Source organism: Athene cunicularia (genome assembly GCF_003259725.1).
Source record: "Athene cunicularia isolate RWA chromosome 3 unlocalized genomic scaffold, athCun1 chr3_part1, whole genome shotgun sequence".
Lineage (NCBI taxonomy): Eukaryota > Metazoa > Chordata > Aves > Strigiformes > Strigidae > Athene > Athene cunicularia.
In genome coordinates, this window is record NW_020799097.1 from 112898364 (window position 1) to 112910952 (window position 12589).

Below are 12589 nucleotides of genomic sequence, written 5' to 3' on the forward strand. Positions count from 1 at the left end.
AAAAAAAAAAAAAGCCTTCTTTATTGAGAGCAGCACATAAAAACCCAACAAAACCCAACCCTTCTTGGCTGCAGTACCCTCCGCTCAAGCAAACAAACTAACCCACTCTAGGCTGCATTCCAGTAACAGAAATACTATTGTAGGGAGGAGTCAGCGCTCTGGAAGAGGAAGAGGGGGCGCTGCCCGGCGTCGTTGTACAAAAAAAGGCACAGGGTAGCTGGGAAAGGTAGTGAGCTCCTTCATATGCCAGGCACTTTGTGTTCCTGCTGGCTGGCCTGTACCCGTGGGGTACGGGGGAGGCAGGCATGCCTAGCACAGATGGACAGAGAGAGGGGCCAGGCCAGGCCAGCAGATATGCACGTGGCGAGTGGGGATGGAGAGCCTGATGCTGGAGCCCAGCTCTCGCCGGGTGAGGGGGAGCTGCACTCCATTCACACTGGCAGCCCAAAAGCGTTGGGCTGGGCAGGTGGAGAGCAAGAGGAAACAAGGGCTGTCTTTTGGGACCCACAGAGGAGAGGGGTGGCGGGGCTGGGGTACACTGGCTTGTGCTTTGAATCCAGCAGCTGCTGGTGCTGAGCTGCTCATGGGCGCACTGGGGTCGGGCTCAGCAAGGGGCCGCAGGAGTGCCAGGAGCTCCCCAGGCATCTACAGACCCCTGTCCACCCCACCACGTCCTTCCCCAGCAACGGCCAGGATGCTCAGGCTTTGCTGTCAGCTGGGCTGTCCCCGAGGGTGGTGGCGAGCTCACTGAAGGAGGGTCGATCCTTAGGGCTGGGGGCCCAACAGCGCTGCATCAGCTTGGCGAGGCGGGAAGGGCAGCCCTCGGGGTGTGGGAGCTTCGTTTTTCCTGACTGCAGACCTGGCATGAAAGCAAAGTCCAAAGGGCCACTGGGAAGAGGTGTGATCCTCTCTGCAGAGTGCAAGGAGAGCACTACCTCTCCACGTGGGCTGGAAGAGCCTCTCCAGCCAGAACAGCACTGTGTCAAGAGGGGGTATGTCACACAGCCTGCCTGGCCCCCTCTACCAGAAAAGGAAGTAAGCTACAATGCCAGGGACAACTCAAGGTACTCCACATACCTGCTAGGACCTCATCATCTGCCAGTGAGGTGTAGGGCATCTCTCCATGCATGAAGACCTCCCACATGAGCACCCCAAAGGACCACACATCTGACTTAGTGGAGAACTCATCCTCCAGCACAGCTTCAGGAGGCATCCAGCGCAGTGGGATCCAAGCCTGGCGGAAGTGGTAGTACTCGCTGCAGGAAGGACAGGCAGGCTGTAAGACTGGTGCCATCCCCTCCCCTCCCATTTCCCTGCCAGGCTCCCAACTGACCTGTTGTACACGTCCTTGCTGAGGCTCAGGGATGAGACCTTGACCTGCCGCTGGGCACTGACCAGGCAGTTCCTGGCTGCCAAGTCCCGGTGCACGAACCTGCTGTTGGAGAGATGCTCCATGCCCAGGGCCACCTGTGTGCAGAGAGACACCTGATCCCAGAGAGATGTCAGCACTGTCCACCCTCCTCAGGGTTCCCTGTCCCACAGCACTTCCAAAACTGCACTATCACCTTATGTTTGGTAGTGAGGGGCTGCGGCTTCAGAGATTCGTCTTTGCTCTTCGAGATCCTCAGGAACTGCTTCAGATCCCCCTGGGAGACAGACAGCAACTCTCAGAGGCAGCACCTCTCTATGCTGCCAGTCACACTGGTCCCTGCAGTGCTCAGATGTGGCAGGCCCACAGATCCTCATCTCCTGGGCCACAGAGTTGGCCTGTCCTCCTGGTCCCTGCCCTGTAGGGCAAGCCAGTGTCTCACTTCTGGGCCTCAACTGGCTAAGATCAGGGCAAGTAGGCCTGATGTTTCCAGGAGATTTTTTATGCCCCAAGTTGGTTTCTCTCCCACAAACTCCAGGTTCTCTATAGTAGCCCTTAGCATTTGCAGCCATTCTGGAGCATGGAGTCCCGCAATTTAACTTATTCAGCTGAGTCCTGGACATAAACCAGGAATCGTGAGGATGTGGAGGAGGACAAAGTCACCTCCAAGTCTTGCAGGAGACCCCCATCCTCCTTGAGACTCTTCCACACACTGGAAACAGTGGTAAGCTCAGCCTGGTCTCCCTGTGTTTTGCTTGCCCTGTGCTGCCAGCCTGGACTGCATCACACATGCAGACCCCATGTCCACCCCTCCTCCTCCTCACTGCAGGCACTGCTGGCAGAGCCCTTACCAAGTCCACATACTCCAAGACCATGTAGTGTGGCTCTGCCTCACGGCACAGCCCCAGCAGCCGCACCACGTTGGAGTGGTTCAGCTTGCCAAACATCTCTGCCTCTCGCCGGAAGTCCAGCTGCAGCTGTTCATCCCTCGTCTGCAGGCTTTTCACCAGGACCAGTGCTTCACCCTCACCATCCTCTGCACCTTTTGCCTTGGCCAGGAACACTTCACCGAACTCCCCCCTGCCTGGAAGTGTAGAGCAACACATGGGAAGACAGCATACATTAGGACAGCATATGTATTTGGCAGCCCAGTGGCTGCAGGGTGCTCTGTACCCCAGCACATTGAGATTTTTGGCTAGAACACGATGGGGTTTCAGCCACAGGTTTCCTGCTCGAGTGGGGTCAGGCCACAGTCACCCAGCATACCCAGGGTTGTGATTGTCTGCAGGTTGGAACGTGGAAAGTGCATCTTGTCAGCAGCACTGTGCCGCTTGCTGGCCCCAGAGCTGCTGCCTAGGTTGGTCAAGGCCACTTCTTCCTGGATCTCTGCTGTCATCTGCCCATTCTGCAGCAAAGCACCACCTGCAAGGGAAGCACAAATGACTTCAGCATCCTGCCAGGCTGTGCCGAGAATGTCACCCTTCTCGGTGCTGACACTCCAAGTACCCCCAGCTGACTCCAAGCACCCCAGCTTGATACCCAGCCCCAGGCAACGGAGTGGCCACCACACAGCTGTTCCCTCCGCGCTCACATCTGACCCCATCTCTGGCAGCCCTGCAGCCACCCCTGAAATCAGATGCTGAGCAATGGTTTTGGTCTCAGAGCCAACCAGCCCCATCTGACCTCATACACCCCATGCCACCCAGTCAGCCCAAAGGGGTGGCTACATCCAATCTGCTATTGACAAAACTCTGCAGAACAGCAGCAGGGGGTTGGATGTGTGAGGCAGCAAGAGAGCAGAGGACCCTGCTCAATATAATCAGAGATGCCCAAGAGACTCTTAAGTCTATCTGGCACCAGCTGCTGCAGCCTGACCCTCCTGCTCCTGCTCAATTCCCAGCAAGCCAGCAATGCTCATGTCCTTGGTAATCTTGAACCTGTCAGACCACATCAGCCTGGAGTTTCCTTTACTACCCAAGTTAAAGCAGTGCTAGGAAGCACTGTCCTTGCAATCAACCCCACCAAGCTTTTGGGTCAGGAGCTCCACTAGATATTTCCCTGGCACAAATGGAAGTGTGCTGGGTTTGTGTGTGTGGTGGGGCTTCTTGGCAGCAAGGGAAGGGGCTACAGCAGTGGCCCCCTGTGAGAATCTTCTTGAAGCTCCCCTGGTTCCAAGTCAGACCCACCTCTGGCCAAGGAGCCAATTAGCAATGGTGGATGCGTCTCTAAAATAACGTATTTAAGCAGGGGAACCTGGGAAGAGGAGTGGGAGCTGCAAGGATGACACCTAGGCAAACATGGAAGTCAATGGAAGGAAAAAGGAGGAAAGCAGGGGGAGGTGTGCTGCTGCAGAGACGCCCTTGCCACCTGTGGTGAGATGGCAGGCTGCACCCCTGCCACCCATGGAGGTCACTGGTGGAGCAGATGCCCACCTGCAGCCTGTGGAGGACCTCACATCAGGGCAGGTGGCTGCATCCATGAGAGGGACAGCATGCTGAAGCAGGGAAAGAATGCAAGGAGTTCTCCCCCTGAACCCTGAGGAGAAACAAGTGGCAGGACTGACTGCACCCCTCACTCCCTGCCCCCTGTGCTGCTGGGGGAGAGGAGGTAAAGAAATGGGGACCAGAGCTGAGCCCAGGAAGAAGGGAGGGGTGAGGTGAAGGTGTTTTAAAGATGTGGTAATGAAAGTCACTGTCTTACTCGTATTGTTGTTGCTGTTAGTGTCCGAATTCAATTGATGTTCTTTTTTTCTTCCCTTAACATGTCTGTCTTTTGCCCATGACCGCAATGGGCGAGTCATCCATATCTGCCCTTAATTCCCCAGCCTTCTGCTTTATTTTCTCCTTCCCAGCACTGGGGGAGAGAAGGGGAGAGTGAGCGGCTGCATGGTGCTTATTTGCCCTCTGAGATCCAATGGAAGCAAGAAAACACTATTGCGTTAAGAAAGTAGAGAACCCTGCAGTTTACAGGCAGCTTGTAGAGGAAAGACTGTATAGGTAGCTGTATAGAAAGCAATCATTGATTTTGAATGCATTTACTGGTTGGATCAGACTTGGCACTAGGAAGCGGTACTTTCCATAAGCCGAAGGCAGGAGTCTGAATGTAAAGTGGGGCACAGCATCGAGCTAAGGTGGCTGACACACATGCAGCATCATCCTGCATCACTGTACGCACTCCATTTCAGCTAGTCCAGGAGCTAGTTTCCTAGTTAAGGAAAAACCTGGCCTTGCAACAGATATATTAACAAAATCAAGACGACCCAAGATGAGGTAGCTCTGACAGGAATCCCACACTGCCCATAATTTCCATCAGGGTGTATTATACAGCAGCGTGTGTCCATACAAGAGAGGTACCAGCCCCATGAGCACAGCCTGAGCAGGTCTGGCCACAACCGGGACTGTGGCTTTGTCACAGGTAGGCTTGGAGCTGTGAAGACTGAGATATATTGACTAAGAACTGTGGCTACTGACAACTGTTCTCTCTCACGTGCTAGATTAACATTTGCAGAAGACCATAGCAAAAACCCATCATCTACTCTATAAATCACAGCTCAGTGCTACTTACACTCTCCCTGTCTTTATGCTATTAGCAAGACCGTCCAACCCTGTGCTGTCTGCACTCACGACTGATAGTGTCTCAAGACTACAAGCTTGAAGCCAAGAGGATAATACAAGACGACTGTTGCAACTGTGCCAAGAAAATACCAAAGGCTGCAGTTAGTACACTACCACTGAAAGACAGCACCAGCGGGCAGCAATGACAGACGTTTTTGAGAACAGACATCCCCATGTTTCAGAGAACTTTGACGAGACAGTTGATAACAAAGTGATCATAAAAATTAACAAGAAGTTTAATTTATATATCCAGCAGTCCCAAGGAGAATCAAGAAGTGTAGCGGAGCTGCCTGCTTTGCCCACTTGCCTCAGCACCTGAGCATCTCCTGGAGAAAGAGACACAGCCATGCTGCTGTGGAGAAATTAGCACATGCCAACACAGAAATCAAATACTCCCCTCAGTCCCCACAGTCATTAACCTCCCCAGATGCTATGTCTGTGTTCACCCAAAAAAAGCAGCACAGTCAGAGGGACACTGAGAGCAAGCAAAGTTAGGAGAGGATGTGGCACATGAAGGACGTGACCTTGGAAGGTGAGTGACTTGTGAGGAGTGCATTGATCCACAGGAAATCCACAGGAAGGATCCACTGCAAATCCATAGGAAGGTCAAATCTGTCTGGATCCTGAGGACACTGGTGGCCAGCCAGGGAGTACTTATCATCAGGCAGGTGCTGAGATACTTCAGGTCACCAAGCTAATGAGGGACCACATCAAAAGGAGGAAAAGAGCCAGACCTTTGAAGACCATAGTGAAGGGGGTGACGCCACTGGAACTGACAGCAAACTCAAAGCACTCCTCCAGAGAGTCTATGGAAGTACCAAAAAGGAGTGTGGACATCTGGGCAGCTGGGTCTGCTTGTAGCAGTGAGGATTTATCTCTGACAGCTAAACTGGTTCCAAATGAAGGGGATAAGAAGAGGCAAACTCTGGCAGAATAAAAAGAAAAATAAATATATGCCAAAGTAAAAATCTGAGACCACCTCAAAAAAAGATTAAAACAAATCCTTTCCCAGGAAGATGATGCTGGCCACAGCCTGCTGGCACAGGTTGCCTGCAACGTATCCACAGAAAATGCTCACAGTGGTGACAGCAGCAGAGCACAAAGCTGCAGAGATGCTCCCGCATCCCTGCTCCCAGGAGGTTCCCCACAGCCAGACTTCTGGAGGTTTGGCTCTGTTCAAAGTACCAAACAAGAGAAAAGTCAGGAGACAAAACCAGCCAGGACCTCACAGCAATCCCCACGTGATCAGAACACGTCTGTGTGCTGGAGAACTACGAGGTGGAAGCCCCATGTCTGCATTTACAGTGGTGTGTGAGGAGATCCAGGGCATTGTAAGGGCAGCAAACTCAACTGAACCCCATCACTTACAAGTCCTCATTGGTATCAGTGATGCAAGGACAACCATGATGCCAGGAGAAAGAGCTGAAACAGCTTTTGTCAATGAAAATGATGCCCCCAAGATCACTTGGGTTCACCAAAGGAATCACATAACTCATGCACAGTGGGGACCCAGTTTAGTCTATTTGCAGGGATTTTGCAGGGTCTCATGGAAACAACTGTTAAAAAGCAGCTCAGCTGCCACAGGACAGGAAGGAACATCCTCCAATGGACACACAGAAGCTAGGAACCAGGGTAGTACAACATGCTGCCAACATGGAAGAAGCGCTGCTGGCAGTTGTTTACCAAAGCCACCAACTTAGCTAGCAGCAAAGGTACAGGCCAGCTGTGGCCAGCTGCAGAGGCACACTAAGCACTGGGAGGTGTAGCCAGAGACACAACATGAGGCCTGGCAAAAGTAACCCTGATGTCCCATCCACAGTGGTGGGCTCAACCTGGAGCTGCCTGCTCTCACTCCAGAGTGAGTTCTGTGGACAGGGAACTGAAGCCAGTGGCAGAGCTGGGAACAGGACACAGCACAGCCGTGCCACCCTGAAAAGCTGGATGCACCAAGTCCTGTCTGGGGCTCCCCATCTCAGAAAGGTGACAGTGCAACCAGAAAAGGCACTCGCAGGAATGATGAGACATACAGAAGAGCTGTGTGTTCCAGTGCAGAGCTGATAAGTGACAAGCTTGAAAAGCAAAGAGAGGGTTTACAGATAACGTGTTATGCTCCAAAAGTTCTTGTTGGAGGATGCTGTAGATGCTCAAAGCTTATATGGGTTTCAGAGGTAACGGTGAGTTCACAGCAGAGTTCAGCGCTGTTCAGTGAAAAGCCTTTCCCTCCAGCACCAGGAGGGAATTGTGGTTTGAACAGGCCGGCAGAGTACTAATATTTCATTACATTGCAATAGGGATAGCCCCTTACCCTTGGCAAAAGATGTATGTGATGCCATGTATGGGTGCTGGAAAGCAGGAGCAGTACACAACTCAGCAGACAGAGATGGCCACAATGTGGAGCTGGGATGCAGGCTTCACACTAACTTGCCTATTTCTCACCTGGCAGCAGGTCTCCATCACCAGCCATAGCCAAAACCAAGAGCAAGAGACTCCAAAGGTAAGGAGGAGTCCCCTGTTCCCTGGAAGCTCCCTGCCCCTCAGCCTCTCCAGCCCAGAGGTGAGGGGCCAGCAGTGAAGCCCCCACCCCCAGGGGTGCCAGCCTCACCATTCAGACACTCCATTTCAGGCTCCTCGCCCTCTGGGTGCTTCTTCAGCCTCTTGGCTTTTCTCCGCTTCTTACAGTAGAACATCAGCCCCAGCACGATAATAATGTAGGCAACAGCTGCCCCCACTGAAAGCCCGATGGTCTGGATCATCTTGTACGGTGTGTGGCTGCCAGGTCCACCATCCTCTTCTGCTGCTGGCTTGTCTGTGGGGCAAAGAGCACCAAACCCATGAGGGTGCAGAGGGATTTTCCAAATCCTACTCTGAAATGTGCTGGAGGAATGTGAAAAGCTCCCCCGCTGCTGTGGCCACCTCCTCAGCCTGCCACAGAACACTGGGCACAGCCACTACGTTGCATCCCAATAGGAATACAGCCATCAGTCCCTAGCAGGCATGACCTGACACACAGCACCCACAGGTGGGGTCAGGAGCAGGGCCTAGAGCTGCTGGGCATGCCAGAAGGCCATGTCCCAACACTGGGCACCTCCCTTACCTACGACATATAGGAAGGCCTCGCGGTGCTTGATGTTGCAGCTGTTGCCGGCGATACAGGTGTATTTTCCAGAGTCCTCGGTGGTGACGTCGTAAATCACCAGGGAGCCATTGGGCATGATCTGGATCCTGCCAACCACACAGAGCCCTTTGCAAGCACCAGAGGGCAGAGGCAGCTTGGGGCACCTGCAGCCCCATCTCCCCAGGATGCCTTAGCCCCATGACCCCAGTGCAATCATCTTAGATCTCAGGCTGTGTAACGCTCAAGAACAAATGGTTGCAGCTCAGCTGTAGCTTGCCAGGCTGCGGCAGAAAGGGTAACCCTGGGGCCAGGAGAGTCCAGGCCATGGGACAGGGAGACAACTGACCGTGTGCCCCCCTAAGCTGGGAACACAAGATTGCATCATCAGTACCCACATGCTGGGCAGGCATGAGGAATGCCATGCTGCGCCACATTTCAGTTTGGAATGGAGGCTGTGTACCTGGGCAGGTGCTTGCCAGGATCCAAAATCTTGTCCTTCCCTTTCCACTGGATGTGTGGCACAGGGTCCCCCTCTGCCTGGCACTGGAACATGGCTGTGTGCCCCTGGTACACCGTCATGGGCTCTGGCTCTAGCTTGAAGGTGACGTAAACTGAAGGCAGAGAGGCCGACACAAAGGCTGTCAGCTACTGGGAAGGGTGCTGAGCTCCCACAAGGGAGCAGGGCTAGCACTGGCACAGCGGCACACGCCCTCTGGGGCTGTATGCAAAGCACTGACAAACCAGACACTCAAGTACTATGGGGCAAAGCTTGGGGTAAGGCCAGACATTTCTCTCTCTGCAGAGCCATGCCAGCTGGGTGCCACCCAGGCGAACCCACTGCAAGGCCAGCACAGCAGGAAATCCACCTGCCTGCTGTCGAGCCCTCACCTGCTACCACGAGCTGCACAGTGGCACGGATCTCGCCCTGTGGGCTGTTGGAGGCGATGCACGTGTAGTTCCCCGAGTCGCTCCTGCTCACCTTGTGGAATGACAAGATGCCAGCATTGTGGCTGACGTGGGATGGCAGGCTGCTCCCATCTGCAGGATACAAGAAGAGGGATGCAGCAATCATGCATGAAGCGCTGTGCACATGGCAGTTTCCCAGGCAGCTGCAGCACTGCTGCTTCGCCCATGTTGCTGACAGGTTAAGGCAAAGATCCTGCGTCCCCAGGTCAGAAACAGACACATCACATCCAAGTCCCCCCTACCTGTCTTAGTCCACTGGATGATGGGTTTTTCCCGTCCAGTGGCTGAACAGGACACTGTGACCTCCTTATCAAACTCCATGCACTGCAGTGGCTGGGGTGGTGGGGTGAATTTCAGCTTTTCTGCAAGAGACAGATGTGCTGTTAGGCCCTCCCAGTCGCTGGAGGCACTGGAGCTGGGGGTAGCACATCTACACCCTACCAAGCTGAAGAGGTCCCCCACACGCCGAGGATGCGGAGTGCTTGTCAGCATACCTAGCACATGAACCCGTGCATATCCCTCGATGCTGCCTGCTGGCGTGCTGCTCACGCACTTGTACATGGTCCCATCATAGACCTCCACGTTGTTGATGCGCAGTGTCCCATTCTCAGAGATCTCGAACCGTGAGTCCTGCCAGAGGGAGGGAGGCAGAAACAACACTGTCACCAGCCCTGGGCTCAGACCTAGCTTGTGGCACTCTTGACACTCCACACACCCACACCATGCCTCAGTTAGGCACAGACCTGCTGAGACCCATACAGAGAACTGAGACAAGCTGCAGAGACATCTCTCTGAGGGATATCTCTCTTGTAACTGCCCCAAAAGGACAGGGCTAGCTGCCAGCCAAGTGGCTAGAGACAGCCAATTGTGTACCCATACACCAGTAGGATGGAGATGGTGCCAGGAACATGGCCAGAGTTGGGGTGACAGGGATCCTGGCCTAGGAGCAAGGTGTGAAACAGCAGCAGTGGACAGAATGACAGACAGAATCATCTAGGTTGGAAAAGACCTTGAAGATCATCCAGTCCAATCATCTGACAGTTCCCAACTCCACCACATCCCTCAGCGCTATGTCGACCCAACTCTTAAACCCCTCCAGGGATGGGGACTCCACCACTGCCCCAGGCAGCCCATTCCAATGTTCAACAACCCCTTCTGGAAAGAAATGCTTCCTAATATCCAGCCTAAACCTTCTTTGGTGCAACTCGAGGCCATTCCCTCTTGTCCTATCACTTATTACTTGGTTCAAGAGGCTCATCCCCAGCTCTCTGCACCCTCCTTTCAGGTAGCTGTAGAGGGCCATGAGGTCTCCCCTCAGCCTCCTCCAGACTAAACACCCCCAGTTCCCTCAGCTGCTCCCAGTACAACCTGTGCTCCAGACCCTGCACCAGCTCCATTGCCCTTCTCTGGACACATTCGAGTAACTCTATGTCCTTTTTGGGGTGAGGGGCCCAAAACTGAACACAGGAATCGAGGTGCGGCCTCACCAGTGCCGAGTACAGGGGTCAGATCCCTTCCCTGTCCCTGCTGGCCACGCTATTGCTGACACAAGCCAGGATGCCATTGGCCTTCTTGGCCACCTGGGCACACTGCTGGCTCCTGTTCAGCCAGCTGTCAATCAACACCCCAGGTCCCTCTCTGACTGGCAGCTCTCCAGCCACTCCTCCCCAAGCCTGTAGCGCTGCTGGGGGTTGTTGTGGCCCAAGTGCAGCCCCCGGCATTTGGCCTTAGTGAAACTCCTCCAGTTGGCCTCAGCCCATCACTCCAGCCTGCAGAGCCTCCCAGAGCAGAGGAAGGAGCTGAGCGGGTGCCCAGCTGAAGTGTCTGTGAGCAGCAGGGGCTCGTCCTATTACCTCACCTCAGAGATGGAGACCCCGTTGCGGTACCAGGTGATGGTGGGTTTCAGGGAGGCTTTGCTGAGGCAGTGCAGGTATCCTGGCTTGCTCTCCTCCAGCTGGCTGTCCTTGGGCATCTCCACCCACTTGGGTACCGCTGGGCACGGAGGCAAGGTGTTATGTAGGGCAACTCACCACCCCTCTGGCCAGCACCAGCGCAGACCACACAGGCAGTGTGCAGCCAACCGTGGGGCCCTGCAGCCCAGCCATGAGAGATGTGCCTCTCTGTACCAGTGAAGTAATGCACCATCCCACCCCAGCTCACTCCAACCCCCTACCCAGCCCCTTTCTCTGCTCCCAACCCTTCTCAGAAAGCTGCCTACTAGCCACAGTGATGCTCAGTTCCTGTTTCTTCTCTCCAGCCTTGTTGGCAGCATGACATGTGTAGGTCCCTGCATCTGTCTCGGTGATACTGGTGAAAACAAGATGTTCTGCCTCTTGATGCACCCTGCCAGAAGTGGGAAGTCGTTCCTGGTTCCTCTCCCACCAGACTTGGGGTGTGGGTATGCCTCGTGGGGCATTGCAGGCCACACGGTGCCCCTGGTTTGCTGTCAACACCTTCGGGGAGAAGGGTGCCATTTCTTCAATCTCTGAGAGGAGTAATAGACAGCAGGGATCAAACAGGGCAGCAATGTGTAGCCAACCCACCAGCATCATCATCCCCATGGGAGGTACCAGCCAAGGGCGAGAGCGCACAAGCTGTTTGCTCCCCTCATCCAAGCAGTGAGGATGAGCCATTTCACAGATAAACCGAGCACTTCTCCATGTACTGACCCATTGCTGTATTGCCACATAGCTCCAGAGTGACACTGCAACCCACTGCCCACCCTGCCACCAACCCCAGGACCTCACCTGCTAGCCGCAGTGTCGCCTTCAGCACGAGAGCTTTCCCCCTCTGCCCACGGCCAACACACTTATAGACACCGGTGCTGCGAGACCTCACCTGGGTGATCAGCAGGGAGCCGTTGGTGAACACGGTGGTCCTGGGCACGTGAGGAGAGGCAGGACTCAGTGGGCATCTCTGCAGGACACAGGCCAGAGCCACATCCCCCTGATGTCCTACATAAGCCCACGGAACCAAGAGGCAGATTCTGTGCCAAGTCAAGCTTCCCAGTGAAAGAGAAGCAGCACACAAACAAGGAGATGGTGGGACACACGTTTCATGGAAGAAACGAGCTAACAGAAGTCCGTTTCTTGGAGAAGAGCTGGCTCCCACCAAAAAATGCATTCCCAAACTGGTACAGCTCTGAAAGCTGGCACAGCCAGGAAAGGGGGTAGGGGCACAAGGTGGCGCCCGGGAGCTGCCAGGCCACTGGGCATCTGGCACCCACATAGCACCACTTGACTTGCACAGGCTGAGACATCCTGGGCTCCAGGATCACCATCACCGGGCAGCCTGGGCTGGGAGATGTCCCCAGCTCTGGGAATTGCCCATGTGTAGGTATCTGGGGCTCAGAAACACTCCTGGCTCTGGGGATCACCACACACTGGAACGTGGAGTGCAAGACAGCCCACGGACTCAGCGATCACTGTGCAGATGCTGGGGACTGGGAAGTGTCCCTGAGTCTGGGGATCACCACCTGCAGGCATCTGCTACTGGGACACATCCCTCAATCTGGGAATTGCCCTA

General features: G+C 54.5%; 1 protein-coding gene across 1 annotated transcript in view; it reads right to left on the minus strand.

The window, feature by feature from the left end:
* Nucleotide 1: 1 nt before the first annotated feature.
* The window catches only part of PTK7 (protein tyrosine kinase 7 (inactive)), a 32451-nt gene continuing 19863 nt past the window's right edge, over nt 2–12589 (minus strand). Inside the window, exons 6-20 of the mRNA XM_026844670.1 lie at nt 11812–11942; nt 11283–11549; nt 10923–11056; nt 9559–9694; nt 9307–9426; nt 8987–9136; nt 8559–8709; nt 8078–8205; nt 7586–7789; nt 2636–2791; nt 2221–2453; nt 1566–1646; nt 1334–1485; nt 1078–1256; nt 2–859 (exon numbers count right to left, since the gene is read on the minus strand). Of these exons, the coding sequence (XP_026700471.1) occupies nt 699–859; nt 1078–1256; nt 1334–1485; nt 1566–1646; nt 2221–2453; nt 2636–2791; nt 7586–7789; nt 8078–8205; nt 8559–8709; nt 8987–9136; nt 9307–9426; nt 9559–9694; nt 10923–11056; nt 11283–11549; nt 11812–11942 (2383 nt within the window). The 3' untranslated portion in view covers nt 2–698. The remainder of the gene's footprint in view (nt 860–1077; nt 1257–1333; nt 1486–1565; nt 1647–2220; nt 2454–2635; nt 2792–7585; nt 7790–8077; nt 8206–8558; nt 8710–8986; nt 9137–9306; nt 9427–9558; nt 9695–10922; nt 11057–11282; nt 11550–11811; nt 11943–12589) is intronic.